Source organism: Gobius niger, assembly GCF_951799975.1.
Source record: "Gobius niger genome assembly, chromosome: 18".
NCBI lineage: Eukaryota > Metazoa > Chordata > Actinopteri > Gobiiformes > Gobiidae > Gobius > Gobius niger.
Genome location: NC_136869.1, coordinates 15109665 through 15131926, shown reverse-complemented (window position 1 = coordinate 15131926; position 22262 = coordinate 15109665). Strand labels below are relative to the sequence as shown.

The 22262-nt window shown below is 41.8% G+C and overlaps 1 protein-coding gene across 2 annotated transcripts in view; it reads left to right on the top strand.

Moving 5' to 3' along the window:
• sema5a (sema domain, seven thrombospondin repeats (type 1 and type 1-like), transmembrane domain (TM) and short cytoplasmic domain, (semaphorin) 5A) overlaps positions 1–22262 on the top strand; it is a 174403-nt gene that overhangs the window by 34736 nt on the left and 117405 nt on the right. For both annotated transcript variants that reach the window (XR_013793838.1, XM_079575795.1), the window contains exon 2: positions 14855–15065. Coding sequence is in view for 1 of the 2 variants with exons in the window: in XM_079575795.1 (XP_079431921.1) it covers positions 14921–15065 (145 nt within the window). In the remaining variant the exon portion in view is untranslated. The remainder of the gene's footprint in view (positions 1–14854; positions 15066–22262) is intronic.

Below are 22262 nucleotides of genomic sequence, written 5' to 3'. Positions count from 1 at the left end.
ACTGTGCAATTACACAAGTCAGCTGCAAGTCCCAGCTCAGCCTTACCTTGACCTAAATATGAAAATGAGCCGTTTCTAAAAGGCCTGCTCTCTATTCAAGAGGTTACACTGTGTCAGGGTTTCTCTAATGGATTTATCCATAGGTAGCACTTCTGCTAAATACCAAGAAATGTTATTGTGTTTACCCGTCTGCCGTCGAGTTCCCTCACACATCCTTGACATGCATGAAAGCGTTTTGGGAAATCTGTCTAAAATCGTGTCAGGCACAGACAGGGAGACCACACTGCGGGATGTGGTCATGCTTGAGCGTGAGGGAACAAAAATAACTGCAGGATTTTTGGACTCTCCCGGGACCAGGGGGGACGTTTGGGTGGGACTTGGTGAAATTGCTGGGTGTGAGAGAGAGTGGGGATGTCATGGGTAAATGGATATGATGTATGTCGCAGATATAAATAAGCCAACACTGTGTTTATGGTGAAACAAGTCATCATCATCTCATTTGTTTTGGTGCTTTCCGGGTCCACTCTTATGGGGTTTTCCCTGAAGAGTTGTTGATGGTTTGAGTTTTTTTCGCCTCTCTGTTAGAATGCTGCTAGAAACAAACAATTATTGATATTGTGAATGAAAAATGTGAAAATACAAAGTTGTTTTGGGTGGGTCAATTTGATCTGATTCCTGTTACAATCTAATCTTTGGAGACTCTCTCTTACTCAACCTACTCCATCCTTCCATGAGTGATTCACAACCAATCAGAAGAAGAATTTAGAAGAACCAGATAGATTTATTTACCTCTAACACAGCAACCTTTTGAATCAAAGGGCCGATTCTCCCTGATAATTCAAAATTCGTCACAACCAATTTGGATTTGTGCTATGAAAATGATTGCTAAACCAGAAACAAGAACTAAACCTAGAGATTAAATGAAAACAAATGACTGCAGATTAGACCATGACTAATGTATGTCTAAAAAAGGACTAAACCAGGACTTTATCAGGCCGTCTTTCTGCACACAATTAATGAACCACAAGAGCAGACTAAAGAGCATGTGGCTTTGAAACCATAGGTTGCCAGTTCCAGTCTAGCGAAAACAAAAACGTGATGTAGGTTCTAAGAAATTAATGAAAGGAATTTGCACGGGTAAATGCTTGACGCTGAAGCTGTAAATGTTTTGATGTTGCCGGAACGCCGGCATCAGCATTTATACTTTTTCCAGTCACGCACAAACCACTGCTCAAAAATACTTGCCTTGACTTATCTGAAATCAAGCCTGAAACTATTTAAAAGTTCCGTGACACGAGCGCAGGAGACTGGAACCGAGTGGTGCACCTGTAAAAAAAAAAAAAAAAAAAGCGAGTTTCTCAGACCACCGCAGAGCCTCGCTCCCGCTCCGTGTTCAGACGCCTGTGCTCCATCAGCCTTGACTCCACAGCCTCCGGGCTCCAAACATGCAGCAGTTCATTCTCTTCTTCAATAGAACTCTGGATTTTCTACTTGTGTTTTTTACAGGCAAGCAAGACAGTGATTGATGAAACTAAAATGACAAATTATTTGTATTTGCCTATTGAAATCTCCGAGAGGGATCCAAAAAGCCCTTGTTTAATCATAGGCTATACTTAAATCTATTCTTCACAAGGTCCTTTCTCTTCTTGTGCTTCTTTATAAAACCATACACAAGAGGATAATAAAAAATATGGACACGATATTGTGGCCTTTATATAAAACCCCAGAAAACAATACTCAAAATGACATCAGTGGAAGAGCAATACGGCATATCTAGTGTATACAATATATAATACCTAATAACATGGTCACATTTCCCCAGGTGGCTTTTTCCTGTGCACAAACAGAGAGACTTATCGCACCCGCCTGCATAGGAACATCGGCACAAAATAAGGAAGCAGCGGTGTGAAATTTGTTTGGGGCTTGCAGGAGATGGAAGAGTGGCTCACCTTTAAAGAAATAGATCCACATTCACAAGCGCACAAATCAATAAATTCACAGCGCAGCAAAAAAAAAAATAAGTCCAGGCGCACCAAGTCATACATAAAATAATTGAGAATCGTAATGAGAAACATGGGTGTGCAATGGAAGAGAGGGAGGACATTATCTTCTGTCTTTCTTTTTTTTTTTTAAGTTGTGTGGTGAGATTGTGAGGATGGCCAACACAATCTTGAGTAAAGCTTACGGTCTGTATCTCTGAATATGCATGATAGGTAACAATGACTCCACATTGCTCATTGTTCCTGTTATTGGTTACATTCTGCACAACCATAACCGTAATAATAACGGTTAAAATGCCCATTCTATTATTGAATGCCTGGCTGCTTGATCTCCCAGTGATGAGTGACTTGAAGTTCCAGCAAGGACAGTACGTTAGCTCCAGAGCCCAATGTGCATAAGATAAGATAGGACTGTATTGATCTCACAATGGGGAAATTCACTGGTTACATCGGCTCTCAAGAAACACTCAGGGGGTGCAAATAGACAGGAAATGTGCAATTGTGTATTAGTAACTAGTAGGGGTGTAACGGTACGCTAAAATTGTATTCGGTTCGGTTCACGGTTTTGGAGGGCTCGGTTCGGTTAATTTTCGGTACAAATAAATAAGAACTAACAAAATTTTTCTTTTGAAAAGCTGCCAATACTAAACCACTAAACCACTGTGAGACTGGGATTTAGGACTACTACTAGTCTATTTCCCTTTTTAAAATAGTAAATGGCAAATGGTCCCATTCTCTCACCTCTGGTCCCTGACCCACAGATTGGGAACCGCTGATTTAAAACTAACTGAAACCTGCTCCTGACTGTTGTCTCTGTCTTACCGCTGAGAATTAGCCTGTGAGTCGCCCAATCCGTTTTAGACTGTGCACATTCAGAGAACCAGAGTTACTGTAAGTAACTGCGCTCATGAGAACCATGTGGATTCAACTCAACAAAAAGGCCACGGAGAACGGCTTTACTCTCGTCCATTCGCCAAACTACTGTCCTGATGCTCCAGACTCACCAGACACAATAAGAAGAGAGTTTAAATGAGAGTGAGGCCCAGAGTCCGCGCAGAGAAAACATGAGAGCTGCGCTCAGGACACGGGGAGGTGATGCAGCCGCGGAGGAGCCGCGCATGAGGAGAAGCTCCGGAGACAGACGGCCGAGCGGGGACACGAGCGGAGAAGCACTCGCGCTTTGGAAGAGACAGGGGGAAGGCGGTCGGTCTCTCCTGCTCATTCACTTCAGCAGACTATAACTTGGTGTTATATGTGGCGAAGTAGGCGGAGAGTGAGTGCGCGCTGGAAGAGCCTGTGTCGTAACAACGCGTTGATTAATCAGTGAAACAACACTACGCACCTTGCGTAGTTTGCGTATAGGAAGAATCGGCTCTGAGTGCTGGTGTAACTTTTTGGCTGAAGTGCGGACGTGATGGGATATTGTAGCGAGGCTCAAGACTTTTAATCAAATACTTAAAGCCAGCGCCTTCAACGACTGCAGTTTCTCTCAGCTACTCATGCAGCTTCAATAGCGTCCGTGCGGAAACTCGCGTAGGAACTTTGTTCCGCGGCACTTAATATGACGTTAATAATAAATTTACATTATTTAATGAAAATATTACACCGAAACGGTACGCAAGTGGACCGAACCGAACAGGCCGAACCGAAGCGGTTCAATACATCCCCGTGAACCGTTACACCCCTAGTAACTAGAGGTATCTTTTTCACCTTATTCCATCTCGCCCACTTTTACCTCTTTTTGTCACGAATCGACATTCCATTGTAGCGCGAAGTCTGCTCACTAAGCGGAGAACGAGGGAAAAGGTTCGCCGCGTAAATCTGATATTTCGTAGATTGATTTGTGTAAAAGTCAACAAGTCAACAACACTGCACAGTTTCTCTGCGTGGCCTAGAATCGGCTTTTTGTTGGTGTAGAACTGAATTTCTCTTGAATTCTCCAGACCTATGTTTACTAATACATGCGAACGTCCGGAATAAGGTGACTATGAATAAAAAAACAGGCATAATATGTATGAACCAGAGGTCGACCGGTATGGGTTTTTGCTTATAAATTGGCCGATACCGATATTGGCTGATACCGATATTTCCAAATGTCTGTTCTATAATCCTGTAAAAACTTAAATACTTGGCCATACTTGGCAGTGGCCGATTTTATTTTATTTCTTTATTTTATTTCCAATCATAGTTTCTGTCCCAGCTTTGATTAGCTTCCGTTAGCATTAACATACTGTTGCTAGTTGCGGCGCTTTGCGGGGCGATCCCAAATACTATTTTAAAACTAACTCAGAGATTGACATGCAGCATGTCCATATTGAACCTTGCAGCTAACCAATTTTCATCGCAATGTTTCTCAGTTCCCTTGAGGCCTAGGAAGTTGTAGGAGGACTCGTTTTAAGTTACTTCGCTCTTTCCGATCCAAAAAACGGGAAGTCACTATCACTTTCGGTCCCGGAGATATTGTAACATCCCCATATATCGGCCCGGTATATCGGTCGACGTCTAATATGAACTCACATCAGCATTGGGTCTAAATCTTTTGTTTCTCCCACTGGGTTTATAAGATTTTTTTTTTTTGTTATAAAGCAGAGTCAAAGGATGGAGGACACTCTGTGATTCGATTGGTTGATTAAATTCTGACCCATAACTCAAGCAATTAATCTACCAGCTCATTACAATGGTGTGATAAAAAAGAACACATTGGCTTGGTCAGTACTTTATTTTTTTTTATTTTTGCACAAAATTTATTTTCACTAGAATTGCAAATCCTCTCCATTGTGCCGGTCTGATTTCGGAGGTCACGTGGCAGAGATGATTGTGTTTTCCCGACATGAACTGTGCCTCCTACAACAGCTCGCGGTGCTAAAACGCCTCGCGCAAACACAGCCGGGAAAGGTCAGCGCCGCAGCGGAGAGAATAATGATGAAAGTTATAGACAGCCTCGACAGATGAAGGCTGTAAAAAAAAAAAAAAAAAAAAAATACACAGGACAAAAAAGAGGAAGAGGACTGAGTGGAGCCAGTGATCCTTGTGATGCCGCTCCGTCGCTCAATCTGTGTCGTTTCAGATTGTTTGTCATTCAGTCGGCCTCCCTGACATCAAACCTGTCATCCGCACATCATTCTCCTCAATGTGAGAACCGTTTGCAGCGCGGCGCTTTTGATGAGATGAATGTACCTATATTTTCCATGTTATATTAGGCAATTTGTCATGCTAAATGTAATGAGGCAATGCTGGTCCGATGTCGTTTCTATTGAAGTCAAAGTCAATTTTCTTATGCTGCAATGATTAAAATGCAAATAAGTCCAGGTTTTTCTTCGCTCAAAAGCTCATTTTCAAAGCTTTTCAGGTAATGTATTGGATATGCTTTAATACTTAAAATTATGATTGACCTACCACAAAAAATGTAACACTACTAATGAAGCTTTTCAATAAAAGTTGTTATTGCGTATGCCTATTGCAACAGCCCTAACTCTGAATCTGCCTCTTCAGTGCTTTATTATCCTACAGAAACATTTTTTCAGCGCCCATGGGACCCATTTCAAGTTCTTGAGCCGATTGTCATAAAGTTACTTGGATGTATTGCGCATGTTTAGGAGCAAAATCCCAGATGATGTGCTGTGTGAAAGTCCAGTCAAGTGCCTCAAGTCTCACATAAACTCACTTGACTGCAGTCGCTCTGTGGTGCCCCCGTGTCCCGGCCGCGGTGCTGGTTTTGACTGGTGTGCGCTCTGTCCGCTCAGAGGAAGTGGGGCATCTATCATCGCTGCGCTGTGACCCTCCTCTCACACTCCCCGGACTGCTGTTTGGACAGATGGATCATCGCTGGGGCCACTCACCTCTGACAAATTGGACTAGCCCATGTGTGCGAGGTCCGGGCTGTACAAAGTCATCCATCCTGCACCCTCTTCATTATGTATAGTGTAATTCAAGTATCTCCCAGTCTCCCCCCTCAGACAAAATCGATAGTGGTCTTAATATGATCCGCTCGCCAGTGGTTACTGCAGGAAGACTTCAATTGATTTGTGAGCTGACGCCAGAAATCCCAAAATGCAAAGTTACAGCGTGAAGTAAAGTGTGTGGCTTTGCTTATAGGCCGCCCGGTGTGTCTTTATGTAACTCTGATGCTATTGATCGGGTGATTACTGAAGTGTAAACACTTAATGCAGCCAAGGCGACGACTTACTTAAACACATCTGCATTTGGAGCAGTGAGAGGCTATGGACCGATATATTTGCTTAAAGGAGATATCAGGCAAAATCATCTTACTTGAGCTTTTAACCCTGTTTTAACGTGGATTATTTTGCTTCATGCACAGTATTTAGTTATCCTCTTCACTTTTGGTTGTTACTTCATATTCTACTTGAGTATTAGTGGGAACACAAAGCTGTCCTCCCCATTTTAAAAGCTCATAATTTATCAGCGGGCCTGTTCTGAGCAGTTCTGCGTCAATCTGCTTTGTCATTAGCTGAAATTAAAAGTTGTTTTCACAAGAATCTAAAATTTCAAGAACTAAAATTATGTTTTTAAGCCTCAGTGTCTCAGTGGAGGAGCTGTTTTTGTACAGTTTCTATTATAATGGAAAAGTATCCCAAAAAAGTAGGCAGCACACTTGATTTTGCTTCCTGGATAATGGGCTTGAACAAACTTATTCTTTGTTACTTTTATTAGTTAGTGACTTGGATCAAGTGTCTCATTTCCGAACTCCCATTAAGACCATCTTTAATTATCACATTTGGCAAACCAGGCACAGTTTCTTCATCGCTCTCCACTGGATCTCTCATCAACTGTGTCAACCGACTCATGCGTGCGGTCTCTTCCTGTCTCCAACTCCCAGCTTGATATTTCATTGTTTGAATAAGCTTTACACGTAAAGCCCTGGTGTTACATGTACAGTATTACACAGCCTGTATTACAGGAAAGAAGTGCTAAGAATATGACCCGTAATAATGTATGTCATGCCAAGATTACACTTCATCTTTAAGTATGTGTTTGGAATGGATTTATCGCTGTTACTTAATGCCTTTAAGAGCTTCACCTTCACCATCACGGTAACAAGGTGTCAACCTGAGTGTTGATTTAGGAATTTTTCTTTTCTATCTCAAATACCGTCTTAAACATTGATCAAAAGGATGAGCATACAGCAACATCTCTAGCCCATTCACATTTTGCTTATTTACTTATAGACCAAACACCATGTATTCAGAATTGTAGGATCCAGCTCGAAGAACCAATATTTGGATTTGTAGTACTGATTTTCTGGGTTCTTCATCCACCCAACTTATTACTACCAGCGATTACACACATAACTGATCACCTAAATCCCATTTCATAAATTAGCTTAGTGGTCGAAGTTGAGATTCTTGGCTAGTTTCCTCCCTTTACATTTTTATTTATTTATTTATTTATTATAGGGACAGTGCATATTAATATACATTATACATGTAAATATGCCAGAATTAGCCTAAGGGCTATTTTTCATCTGTAGTCCCTGGACAGTTATGTGTCCTCCGGAAGGGAGTAAAAGTACAATTATACACATTGAAATGCAATACAATAAAATGTTTAAAAAGAAAACAGAAAACAGCACTCTCAATATCGCAAACCAATCCTGACAGACATTACACATTACAACAAGACAATTACAAACTCAACAATTACAGAGACAGAGACAGCAGACAAGAGGCCAGCAGGGGGCAGTGAGAGATGATCCTGTCAGTGCTGACAGCTCTGATTGTCAATGAGCCATTTTTTTTAACTGTATTTTAAATGTGTTATATGTATTGATATTTCGAATTATTGTGGGGGTGAGGTTCCATTCATGGGCAGCTTGGACAGAAAAGGTGGTTTGACCAAAGAGGCTTTTTCTCAGAGGGACATCTTAGTTTTCATGTCAGAGTTTAAAAATGACAAAACCCTGCATGATGGTTATTTTATGATGTTTTGTCCGTGAGCGAGGCGGAGCTAACCCGTCCTTCCCACGGGTATTCATTCACAAATATTCACAGATTGTACATCCACATGTCCAGCAAAGGGTGCCCGCGTTGACGCTATGATTCGAGTATGGTATTTTTCATTCTGAGTGACACCCGATAGGAAAGACCGAAGAAAGGTCCAGCGTATGCGCACTTGGTACAAAGCTTGAGCGCTGGTTTTCTCTAAATGAAATGCTCCACTCATGCAACACCTGAGCCCATAGCTCCTACGGACTCCAAACTTTCCAGTCTTGGGCTTAGCCAGATTTTTAAGACTTTTGCTGAGGGATCTTTTCATATCTATTACCAATCCTGATTTATTCAGCTTTGAACCAAAAAAAACAAGGCGGAATTTGAGCTTTTGCTGATTTTTTCAGTTTATTGAAAAACTAAACAAGAGATCCAAAATACCCTTTGAAAAAATCTTTGTTATTAATATGTCAATCAAATAAAACCATGTTTTAATCTGGGTCTGTCCACTATTTAGATGTCGTCGTCGAAAGTGTTGGCCGTTTTCACGCGCAAAATGCCTTATTTTTATAGGAAAACATAAAATGACAGAAAAATCAATGTTCAGCAAAAGTTTCAAATTGATAGGTTTATCTCTACATTTATTTATTTTCCCGATTCCCCTGCAGTGTCTCGCCTTAACCGACTGTCCAAATATGAATCTGCTGCTCCGTTACCTAGCAACCATAAACTCCTCCCACTTGGTCAACTATAACAGAGAATTTAGGACACCATGAGAAACCCTAATATCTCCTGGTGTCTCAAGTCAGGACCAACTTGTTTTTTTCGTACCAAGATGAGAGATAATTGTCTCCTCCAATGGGCAGCTGTGGCTACATACATGACCAATGATCCCACGTGGAGCGCTTTGCATGACCTGTCTTTGTGGAAAGTGCTGCAAATAATGTCCCTTTACCTATTTTCTTTCCTTTCTGTCTTACTAATTACATTGATGATATGCAAACCGTTTCATTTCATCTCTTAATGCGACTGTGGAAAATAGGTTTAAGGCACAGTAACTCCCATTTGTTCAAATTATGCACAATATTACTGTATTATTAAAGTTATCACCGAAGCAGATTGAACATGCCCTTACCTCTTGCATATTGCATTATTGTAATTCCTGCCCACGTTTTTGCATTACAGTGAGGTTTAACTCGGTTTGTCTATCGCTCCCTCTGTGCTCCGCATGTGCTGCTGTGTAATCCATCATAGGTCCCTGGGTGATTTTATTGGGACTTTGCAGTATGTGTGTGTGTGGGTGAAGCCAGAGGAAAGACCAGAGTAAGTTTGGGGGAAAGGGGGTGGAGATGGAGGCTGATAATAATGCCCCCTAGAGATGATTTACAGTTTAGACCATCCTTAGCCTTTTTTTTTTTTCTTTCTTTACACTGTTCTCCCAGCGGACTGGACAGAGGCTGGTGGAGAGGCAAGGAGGGAGAAGAAAAAAAATAGTTGCCCGCCAGAGATCACTTTAGGAGAATTTCGACAACAGTTCACGTCGCGCGGTTTTAAATCAAATCACAGGCGTCGCCCCTGCCGCTAAACAGCCTTGATGCAAATAGCTGCGGGCATAAATCATTTTCAATTGGAATATTTACGGCTCGCAGTGACAAGAGTCTAAAGGCAAGTAACGGTTTTCATTAGGGTGTCATTATGCAACTGTTTTCGGGGGAGTTATTCGCACCAGATGTACAGTAAACAAAACAAGATGAGAATGTGCTCAAAAAGTTGCATACCCAAATACAAATTAGTAATTTTTCGAGCACTGTGGAATAAGATTCGCAGGGGGGTTGGGGTTGGCTTAGTTCCTATCCAGAATGCTGAACAACCAGAGGAGCTTGTCAGGAGAATAGTATTGTGAGGGGGTCAAATAGAGACAGATGGGGTTGATTAAAACTCAGATCTGGTTGTACTAGGTAAAAGTAATAGGCAGCAGTGGGGTTGTAAAGCAAAATAAATAAATAAAAAACCCCGTCTCGTAAAGTGCTATTAAAACTGAAAACAGCAGAAAAGCACCAACTCATGATCAATGACGGGTGATGAGAGTAATACAGATTGTCTCTGCAACAAACCGTAAAGTACATTTGGGGCTCTGGGGAGGATCATCTTTTGTGGAGCGTTTCCCGTCGACTGCAGTCAGTAGCAGCGGACCAAAGACTGAAATGGTGACAGGCTGGAAGAGAAAAGTTGGTTTTGTTATGAGCAAGTGTGCGGTTGTGTAACAGTAAGGCACTGGCCCCTCTCTCCCGACAACTGTGTGACCACGTTTTGTTTCCACCGGATTCCCTTCCTGTCGCAACCAGCAGTAAAGATCTAATAGTGATCTGATCCCTGTGACAATCTGCCAGTCGTGATTCAGTGCTTCGCTGTTTAACGTGGCTTTGCGCTCCAACGAAGACACCACTCCCTCCTCCTTTCGGTCGGTTCTGTCACAATCTGTCATGATTTTCTCCAGTTTGGCTTTACCAAAATCTAGAAGCTTCTTCTCTTCGGAAAAAAAGGTTAAAACAGCGACAAAAAAACGAGAAGAAAGCGGGAATGTTAACGCAACAAAAAAGTGACAAAAATAAAGACAAAAAGGTAACGAAAATGTGACATAAAAGGCAGGAAAAAAGTGACCAAAGAGGGTAACCCTAGATATAATACAATTAAGATGAGTGGGTCCCATTCAGCCCCATTCACTGAAAAAGGTCCTGAGTCCTGTGTGAAATTTAATGGCCCCTCTGTCTTCTCCTACGCAGCCTATTCCTTAAAGGGGCTAGATGCAAGTTTGCCATTTTATACTCACTACTGCCACCTCAGGTCATACATGTAACTGCAGCGTGCATGACGGCACTTCGGACCCGAATTAACACCTTTTTGAGTGACAGTGCAGGATTTTAGAGGCAGTTGTGGTCTGAGCTCATTCTACATATTAGGACATGGCTGGAACATGTAGGGGGAGTAAAATACTTCATTTTAACATTTTTAAACTCTGTATAGTCCCTTTAAAAGGGCAAAAAGGCGGGAAGCCCTCCCCTCGAGGAGCAGGCGGTGCCTCCACAGAGCTCCAGAGCTTGATTGACAGGCTCTGGAGCCAGTCAATCTACTGTAAAATGCTTCCAAATTTCAGGCTGATAAACTAAAACTAACGTGGTTAAAAACATTTCACCTACCCCAGCGTTGTCACATGGGTCATAGCGATTTTTAGAAAAAGAAAAACTCTTAAGAGCCAGACTTTTAAGCCGTTCTTGGGACGTTTGAAGTCCTGTTAGAATTAATGCTCCCAAGTGTCTCTTGGACGTGGTATTACAGCAATGTCAGCTCCCCGCCATACGGCCCATACAGAAGCATGATCCTCGCCCATTGAGGGTAACTACCCTTGATACATTGAGATTTTGTACAACGTAATTGGCTTTGTAGCAGTGTGTAATAACTTGTTCCTAAGGTTTAGATACATTTGTAGTTTGGAGGTACATAATGTAATAGGACATGAGACCCCAACTGTAACCCGAACCTTAAGCCCTAACCCTTTAACGGTCTTATGTCTTATCTTTATACATTATGTACCTGCAGAGTACTAATACACATTATTCCAATGTGTATGCACTACATATACACAAGTTATTACAGATTGTTACAAAGCAGATTACATTGTGCTGAATTTTGTTGGGTGAGATGGAAAAAAAAAAGATGAGATGAAAAAAAAAAAAAGTTAAAAAAGTGACGACATCACTGCAACAACGCAAGGAAGATCAGTTCTGTGGGCCTTAGCTTTCAAATGAGGCATCACACTGGCCCTATAGGCAAAGAGGAGAGAATGCATTTGGTTTAGGCGGATGGTAAGAGGTAAAGTCAGAAAAGATGTACAACAATAGCTCATAAGCATGCATTCTACATACTGCAATAAAATGTCAATTGCTCCGACTTTCTTGTGATATGTTGCCCACCCCGACAACAAACCTAGTCTGGATTTGTTTTTCTAAATCCCTGCTTTCCCCTTGACAGGCAAATAATCCACACAGGGAGACTCACAATCCAGTCCATGTCAAAACAAACACGCAGCTTACACGAGTATAAAGAAATGTTTGACCAAGAAATGGGGGCGCATCAAAAAGTAAAGCTCCCAAATGCTGCTAATCGTATAGAAATCGGCTGCTCTGTTGTGAGAGCAGAATGCTAATAGGGGGCTAGGTGACTATGCAATAAGGATGTCTTAGCAATGACAACAACAGGCGGAATTACAAGCCGATATTTAGACAACAGCTTCACTTCTCCTGCTCTCCGTAATGACAAAACACACACACACATCCTGAGGCGTGTTAAACGGCTATGACATCTTCGCAAAGTTTCTCCATGATCTGTCACGTCGGCGTTGCTCTCTCTACTTTCAGCTGTAACAGGTAGAACAGCTTGTTTGCCAAAGTGAGGAAAAACGACGGGGACTGTCAAGGAGGCAGCAGACAAAGAAAGTGACACTTACAGCGACAGGTTGACTAAAAGAGAGACTGCGGAAGTGCCTTTGAATCTTGACATGTGAATTTCAGACCAAAGCGCGGAGCAAACACGGAGGAGAGGCAGCGCTGAGCGCCGCCTCTGCCTGGGCTGCCGGGTGACAGGTGTTTTACATTGCGGTGCGGTTTTAAGTGGGGAAGCCGCAGCCCCCCGAAAAGTGTATGCATGTATTAATGCACTGAGTCTGAGGGAAGGATGTGTGCTCGAAGTCAGACTGCAATGGTGTACATTCACTTATATTTGAAAATGAAACATAAACATGGCTCATTCTTCCACTTAATGCCACTATAGGGAGAAACAGGATTGACTCAGCAGCATTGTCCAACACAGTGGTTCTAAACTGATGCTGGATCAGTGATGGGTCTGTTTTGAGGCACACCTTCGCTCACACGACAAAACACAAACCCAACAACATTTATTTCCACTTGTAAGAAACATGCATCGTGCAGCTTGACCCTGTTATTGTAGCCGAGTGACACAAAGATGCATTGCCTCATTGGACGATTCAAGCTGTCATACGGTTGACTAGCAAAACCCTAGACCCACTGAAGAAGGCACCGCAACCCGCTTTTTGGACCCATTAGTCCGGACATACTGTACATGCATGCGTCCTTACATAGTCAATCACATGCACTGTATTTAACGAATTAACGAAAAATAGTGATAACAACAGGAGAGTGCTGTATAGATCCAGCATGTATCGAGCTCCTGTTATTTCCTCTCACACAACAGCGATGCTAACTGCAAACAAATCAATTAGGTTTGCTTTGTCACCTGGAGAGAAATTGTAATGATGGTTTTGTTTATTCGCCGCAGACGTGGTGGTCCTGTTTTATTGTGATTTATTTGTCTCGACAGAACATCAATACTTGATTGAAACCATGAAGTGCAATTATAGTTTAATCAAAAACATTGCTTGTGAAAAAATGTAGGACGTACAGTATCTCTGGGGTTGTTTGTGTTTTATATGCGTTCGACATCTGTTTCTATACTTTGTGATGAAGACCTTATTGTTTATTATCTAAAGCACTGTGGTGTCTCCTCTTAAACTGTTTCTTCTTAGCACATACTGACCTTTGAAAAATTTAAACAATATTGAAGTTTGAACCCTTCAACTCGCACAGTAAATTCAATTATTTAGATATGTACGCTTTTGATTTATAAAACGCGTAATGTGTCGGCCATTACCCGCCTTGTACATCATCTTCTTACATGGCCAGTCCTGCAGTGTCAGTGAGTCTACTCTCAGCATGAATCATCTTTTTAACAGCATCTCATTAATGATTAAGCTCTCATGATGCAAATGGTCTAGACTGCTCGTCAATGCACCGCCACTAAAGGGAAATTCTAGCGCTAGTGGCGGAGCGCGGGACTTTTCTTTCGAAGCCACGCTGTAATCACATTCAGCAATTTCATGGTTTGCTTGAGAAGAAAAACACATCATATTTACAATGGCTGCTGGTTCAGTTCACTTGTGAGGGAAGCGTTGGAGTTTGTCAAAGGTATAAGTCAAACTTCCCATTCAAATAAAGTCAAATATGTGTGACGCTGGCAGAAAACAGGACGCTTTGGACTGGAGTTTGATTTCAGATCTGGGTCCTTCCCCATTGCGAGAGTTTTTGTGCTTCTTTGATTTCTCTACATTTTCTTCCTGCAATCTGGAGATTTTTGATACTTGTACTCCTTTCTTAGTTCTCCGCCGCTCCTGTAAATCTGACTTTCTCGCAGTACAAAGCCTCAAAGAGAACAAGGACACAAAGAAAACATTGCGCAGTTTTGATTCCTGCTGGAGTCAGGGGTTGGAGCTTCCCTGTGCACCGCGGCCCTTCTCTCAATTTCTCCCGCCTGCATTTATTTTTTGCACCTCTCATCTCGTGAGCTAGATCCTTTGTGATTGCCGTGATGCAGCGTTGCTCTATTTTTAGCTAGACAGGCAAAAATTAGAAAATCCTGTGTCATTTGCTTTTGCTGCCGCAGGCCTCACACAAGACGTTTACCTACTGTTTGTTGACCCATTTCTAAACAGGTGAAAATATGCATCACCGTCTTTGGGATTAAGAGAAAATCACAACATAGCATAGCAAAAACGAGACAACGTACATAAACTTTTGACATTGGGTTTGTTATTTGTTTTTACAGTCCAGTCCAGAATGTTGAGCACTCTGTTTAGAATGAAAATTATGTAAGGGCATATCCTCTATAAGTGAAAGCAGTTGTGTCAGGAAGCACATACAGGGCCTAGAAAAGTATACAGTATATCTACCCAAAATGTGATATTCCTTCCATCTTGGCTGTTTAATTATGTCACAAATTTCTCATAAACTGAACACAGTCCAGTGTCTGACTCCTCTCTCCTCTCCTCTCTCTGTGCAGGTGTGTCTCTCCAATGTTGTTGGTCCCTGAGGCCTAAAGGAGGAGCGAGCGACGCCCCGGGGTCCCATGGGACGTCCGGTTACCCAGCATGCACTGCTGCTGCTGCAGTGCATGCTGGTCCTGCGGTGGGGTGTGGAGGCGCGGAGAGGACCAGTGCTGCTGCCCGAGTCGCCCTGTTACAGGATCGAGCATCCCGTCATCCCACACTCAGGTGAAGGAGGCAGCAAGTTAAATCAGCATAAACATAGAGGCTATAGAGCAGGGGTGTCAAACTCGTTTGGGTCGAGGGCCGAAATTCAGCCCCCACGGCGGGTCGCGGGGCGCATATATTGTAAAGGACTGTGGCCTCATGAAAAACAACATCTCACACTTATTGTGCTTCATCAGCCTGTGTCACATGATTCTCAAAGTGCTACATAAAGTCATTATTCATTCACTCCACACTCGATGGCAGTAAGTTACTAATGTAGCCACAGCCGCCCTGGGGCAGACTGACCATTTACCACATGGCTATAATGCTGTTTATATCCTGATCTCTTATTATGCCAGTGCCCTCTGCTGGACACATGTGGAATTCTTTCCTTTTTTTAATTTAAGATGCTCCCTAGTGGATGGAGTGAGCAAATTGGTTATTTTGTTAAAAATCCATAACTCCGCACAGAAATGGGCTAGAGGCTTCTCAAAGGGCCACATCGGGGCCTTGACCTTGACACATGTATGGAAGGAGAGAATGTAGATTCAATCTGATGGTCATGCTTTGTCAGATGTGTATCCATTATTTTATTATATTATATATATTGTTATCCATTATTAAGAAATAGGAAAAATTCATAAAATGTCAAACCTTATTATTTACAGCACTGGCAAGATCTATAGTCTTGATCCAATCACAAACGGACCATCCTTGTAGTTTGACAATGTAAAGCCACATTTCTGTGAATGATCAGTGGCCAGTGCTCCTTTATTTAGGCATGGAACCATAATGCTAGCCCTGTCTCACAATGAATGTTACTTTTTGAGGCTTTTATTGTGTGGAATTATTATGATTCCAGTAAAAACTACCATCTTTAGTGATGTTTGCCAATAAAAGAAGAAGCCTGAGGGCCACCAAAAGTTGGTCTCAGGAACGCATGCCTGTCCAAAGTCCTCAGCCGATGGCAAAACTCATATATCTCTTAAGATATTAAAGAAGCTAATAGAAGAAGTTAAATCTAGTCTTAATCGGTTTCAGATTGGCAGATGGGCAAGTGCCAACAATCCTTTATCTTTTCAAATTCACAAATATTAAATCTGATTATTTACCATGTGTAATAATAAATCTTCTGGGAGGCTATAAAATCAATATATTAAGTCATAAATCAATAAGTCATTTTGTAACCCCCGTTTCAATTTATCACTTCAAAACTACAATGCCGCGATGCCGACGGGAAACCCTGCAATGAAAGAAAACTATGGCGGCCATGATTAATTTGCGTGGTCTCCGGCATCTGGCAATTCTCAGCGGCAGAAGCTTATTGACGTAAACATCGATTTAACATGGTGCAACAAGGAAACCTTTATTAAGTTACCATCACACAAGGGCTTATATTCCTCATGTAGCTGTTTTCATTTGATCCCCTCTCGACAAACATTAAGCTTTTCTCCTCTCGGGAACAAAACTTACTTTGGCGACTGCACACTCGTGCTGTCTTTGGATACAGTAACGGCTGTGTCAGATTTCATTGTCCCTACCATTCATCTTGCGCTGGCATTGATCCGCTAAAGTGTAATGAAATGCGCTTGAAACTTAGTCGAAAAGAACATATCGATACTGATCAATGGTGTACTGTCTGCCCGGGCCGCCAAGTACTAGATCCCATTGAGTTGTTTGCAGTCCAGTGGAGTCCCAGTCAGATAATCACACGGCATTACGTCTGGGGTGAAATTGCCTAGAATAAAGCCAAGGTCGTTTAGCACACAAAGACCTAGTTGCATTTGATGATTCCTATTCCGTTTTTGTTCCCGGCACTATCTTTCCTTGCCATGCTCGCATTCATCGGTAGCAGCAGCCAATTGAGTGAAATGATGAGAGCTAACAGTGATGGTACAATGCTAGAGTACGGAGGTGCACAGCTCGCCGTATGGGTCTTCTCTGGTCGCTGGCTGTGTGTTCTCTGATACGCCACAATGGGCCATTACGGCTCACGGCATGGGCGAACGCCGCGGTGGAAATGTAGCGGTGTTAATAAAGAGGGTAAAAAGCTACTGTTGGCAATCAGACATGGATCAGAAACAGAAAGAACAGCGAGGGAAGAGAAGGGAACTCTGCCAGTGTTGTGAGTAAGAGTGATTATCCCAGCTGCTGATTTCAAATTGCAGCCCAAGTGTAAGAAATGTGTAGTTTAATGCGATGTGAGCAATATGGCTGGGCATTGCCTGCAACAGTGCAATAGGTATTTCAAAACGCTTTGAAAGGACAAGGTCAGATAAGGTTCTTTATACCGTGGACCTATATTTCAAACAACAATTATTTAAAAGATTATAGACTGAAAGTTGTGGTTTTAACCTCTTACCCCCGTCTTAACCGAGCGTATTTTCTCCAGTTCGGTATTACCCAAATCTAAAAGCGACTCTTGATTGTAGCCCTGTGTGTAGGCTCATTTGAAAACTACAAACCTGATCTAGACTGAACTTAAGGCTGCTCGATTATTGACAAAATTATTGCGATTATTTTAGTCATAATTGAAATCACGATTATTTGTTGCCTATCTTTATTTTATTTATTTATTTATCAAAAAACTATGCTGAATATTTTCTGCTTTCTGAACAATCATAAAAGTACAAAATGATTTCAAGGATGCCTCGATTAAGGAGAGGTCTCTGTTTCACACCTGCCCCCTGCTGGCCAGCCCTCACACCTGCGCAAGTAAACTGAGCAGCGCGGCCTGATGACGTCATCACACAGCGCTGTTTGTTTTTATGTCAGGCAAAAGCATGAGCCATGGCTGCTTTGAAGATTGTGCTAATTTTGTAATCGTTGAGTGCAATAATCGAAATTGTAATCAAGTTTCGATTAATTGCACAGCCCTAACTGAACTTGTTGCCGTCACTTTTTTAAACCTTTTGTTGTCACGTTTTTCAATGCTTTTTGCTTCATTTTTGCCACTTTTTGTCATGTTCTTGTCACTCTTTGGTTCATCCTCATTTTCGTCTTGTCTTTACCGCTGTTTTGACTCTTTTTCTCAAGAAGCCTTTCGATTTGGGTTAAGCCAAACTGGAGAAAATGTGGTCGGTTCAGGTGGGGGTTAAGAGGTTAAATAAAATAATATTCTATGTATTTAATTTAAGAAAAACAACAGTACATAACACTGAAAAAACAAAGCAATTACATAAAATCTGCATAAAGACTTCCAACGTTGCGTAAATCATCTTTTTTTATCTCTACAGTAATGTGCAACTTTTGTAATTGTTGGGAATAATTACAGCAATTTAAGTCAAAATTCAATTCATTGCAAAGTCCTTTTTGTTCTTCCTTGTTTGTTTTTGAAGAATACATTATACTGATCCACATATTGCCGTATCATAGCCAACACCAATATATGTAACACATCAATCTATCAATAAGTAATACCGCCTCCGTGAAGTATTAAACATGTATCATATGTGATAACGAAGCTGATCACGGACAAAGCCCCCAAAGGATACCAGCGCACATATCTTTGTCCAACTGAACCATATGTGATATATTAAACATCATCCATCATGTTAATTAACGACACGGACTACGTTATTGGAGCTGTTTTTAATTAACTGTCATTACGCTATGTCATTACGCTCAATAATTATTCAAATAATTATGCACCAGACCTGCCTCAGTTTGGTGCCTCTCCGCATGTGTCTTTACTGTCCGTTTTTTACCGCCCTTTTTTTTTTTTCCATGAGGCATAGCGGGACAGTCTACTAAGCCCACAACTTTTCAAACAAAGTACACCTGAACAGTATGCATAAAGATTAGGCGTTGTATTTAAGCGTAGCTATTTCAAGTGCAGTGAGAAAGTTGCGCTGACTTCTCGACAAATATACCAGAGGCGTGACTTCCAGGTGAATAGTTCTGTTGCGAGTAGCTCTCATTGCAATATTGATGTGAATTCAGATGTACTCGCTAATGCCTAACCTCATTTTAATGGACTGAGCCTGTGTTACGTCTGTGTTTAAGCTTTTATTTACCTCAGGGGTTTCTGGTTCCCGCTGAAGCCACGTTACATTAGCGACTGCTCTGTGAAGGCGCTGCTAATTTCCATGCTTTCATTAAGATGTCCATTAATCTTTGCCTTCGATGTTATACCTCCCTTCATTTTAATAATAGGTCTTTTCACGCTTTGATCATGGCCTTTCATCGCTCGCAAGTGCGCTGTATATACAAATCCGAATTATTCTCCTCTGCTTTCTTCTTTTTTGCTTTAGATGCAAAACAGCCGTGAGTCATTACACATACCCATATACACAGCGAGTGAGTGAGAGAGGAGAGGAGCAGCTCTTGTTCAGGCTCTTTGTGAAGCATTGTTCTGCGTGTAATGTAGAGTAATCCCGGGGAGCGCAGAATGGGCATAGTGACAGTGCAGTGGCGGCTGTTCAGGTGAGCTGGGAGGACTACAAACACTTAGCGGCACCTATGTGGATCATAACAGCAGAAACACACAGCTGCACCAGAGGCGACCTCCAGCAGTGGCCAGACCTAAAAGAATTACACATCCTGCAAATTGCATTTACTTACTGCGCCGCAATATAGTTTGTATACCTTCCATATACCTATGACTCAAGGCTGTATGCAATTTCAGGTAAATGTTTTAGAGTTCCTCGAAAATTAAAGTGGGGTTTGGAGTCACCTCACAGAAAATATGGAGAGATAAAAAAAAAAAAGACAAAGTCATGTTTTGCCTTAGACCAAGCAGAAGGTGCAGGGTGAGTTGGAGGGGAATAAATAGCTAAACTTTGGGGCTAATCTCTAAAGTGTAAGCATTAAAGTGATATTCTGTAAGTTTAAATGTTTTACAAAGTGATTAGATTGCATATAATTGATCGTCTGGGCCTGAAATTTGACGTAACATAAGTAGTATTGCATAATTGTATTTTTTCTGTAGTCCCTCCCTTTGCAGATCTCAGCAACTAATCAGAATCCCCAGCAACTAATCAGAATCCCCGGTGCCATCACTTTGACCAATGCGACGGGCTTTCCCGAAGCATCCGGTCAGGTCCAATCAAAAGGAAGGGGGCGGAGCTTGATCGTTTACCTTTGAAATGTGTTTCTCCCTATTTTCATTTGGCAAACTGGGAGTGGCTTTCAGGTCCAATCAGGAGGGGAGAGGCTGGGACTGGATCGTTTGCTCTCTCTCTCTCTCCTCATTTTGCAATTTTACAGATATCACTTTAAAGACGAGCAGATGGAGAAGCTGCAATGACTGGAGTTTCTGCTCTGATTAGATCAGTGGTTCCAAAAAAGGTTGATTAAGCAGAGAAGTGAATTGACTATGCATGGATGGCTTGTTGAGAAGGGGTTGATTGACTGGCTGACAGCAACAAAAAGGAAAGTCTAAATTAAAACGTAGGATGTATTTTTTGTATGTCTTTCACTCAGAGGTTCCCATAGCGATTGTCATCTGCACCAATTTTTATTTGGATTTGGCATTGCGTTGACCATTTTTACATTTATCCAGAATTAGAAATGTCAGTGTGTGGCAAATAAGTCTTCCTCCAATAATTCCTCCAAAAATGTGTCTTCTGTTTAGTGACCAGTGTTGTCAACAATTCCCTGTCCGTCTGTGGCCAGCAAAAGCCCGTCTCCTCTCTGTTGTCTCTCAGTGGAATTTGAATTGGATTTTGTTCACAAAATGACCAAGGAAAGATCATCAAACACAGTAAAAGCGCTGAATAATGATGAATAACTTGGCTGTTGATTATTTACGCCACTGCAAAAAGTCACATTATTGGTCAAAAGGTTCAAGTGAATATTTGAATAAAAGGCCGGGGATCCCTTGTTTACCGTGACAACCTAACACCACAGCAGTCAATACGAGAATGTAGCATTTTCAACAACACAGGAAAGTCCCAAATTTGCACGAAGCACTTTGCTGACTAACTCCGGGTTCTATGATTCGCAAGTCTGTTAACAAAAAGATAAATGAGTTCGTACACCCACATAATGAAACCCCATCCTTCACTTAACCGCAGCCCTGTCCTATGTGCCGTGTTTGCTCCGCGCTAAAAACAGAGTTTGAGTCAGAGCCGGTTTGGGGAATTCAACATGTGGTCCCGGTGCGGTCGTGACTGTCCAAGGCCATAGTGCATGCGTTACAATGACAGCTCCTCATACTGCCTGTGTATCATTGTGGCCGCGCTGGGGAAGGGTGTGCCTCTCGGGATTGTGGGTAATTCTGACTTGGCACAACACTTGTCTGACAGAAGTGCTACTGTGGTGCGAGCCTCTACAGTAGCCCGTAAAGACCACGGTCCTGCTTTGTACAGCGGTTTGGGCAAATGCTGGGGTTGAGAAAGAAAATACAGTTTTAGCATAAACTATTGAGAATGTGATCCCCCAAAAGGTAAAGCCGCTATACTTTCACAAAAAAACAGGCCTATTTATAGCATTGAGTGGAAGCCTATGCTGGGAAAGAAGTGTGGAGCGGACTGTAGCGGTGTAATGAGTTCTGTCTGTAGCATTCAGTGTAAAATAATGACTTACGGAACAAAAACGAAGGTACATAAGTCTATCTTGCTGTATTATTAGTAGATCTCCATAGGCTGAATGCTGTTAAGCCAATATTATCCTTTTGTGTGGGTCAAATTCGCCGCCATATTGGATCTTGTTTCTAATTCTGATATTCTGAATTGAAATCACAAAGCTTCTAAGTGCTCATCCATCCAGCCCTTCTAACATTTTACTGAGAGGAATTACCACAAACTGAATCTTATAAAAAGACATATATTTTGCCTAAAATGCTTACAAATGCAACTGTGATCAGCTTACAGGTCTGACTTAATGCAATATTTAAAAAAAAGTTTTCTGGCAACTGAAAGATGCTGTGCGTATGGAAGCGCTGCTGGCCAAAAAGCCAATTTGGTTTAATTATGTAATTCTAAACTTTGAGAGATAGGCACTGATCAGTTTCTGCCGACTTGTCCTGCGTTACCATGGAGATCAGCTGCAGTAAGTTTTATAAAACCGATTGTATGTCTTACATGGTAAAGACTCGCTATTTTACTGTCCTTTTTGAAGTGTCTATGAAATTAATTGTCTGTATATTGTGATGAGACAGGCAGCACAGGACATCAGAAATATTCTCGCTTTTCAAACAAGAGACAAATGTGTCAAAACCCCGAAAATTCTTTGGCATCATCAGTGAATCCAATCTTCTGTTTGTCCTGTTTCATA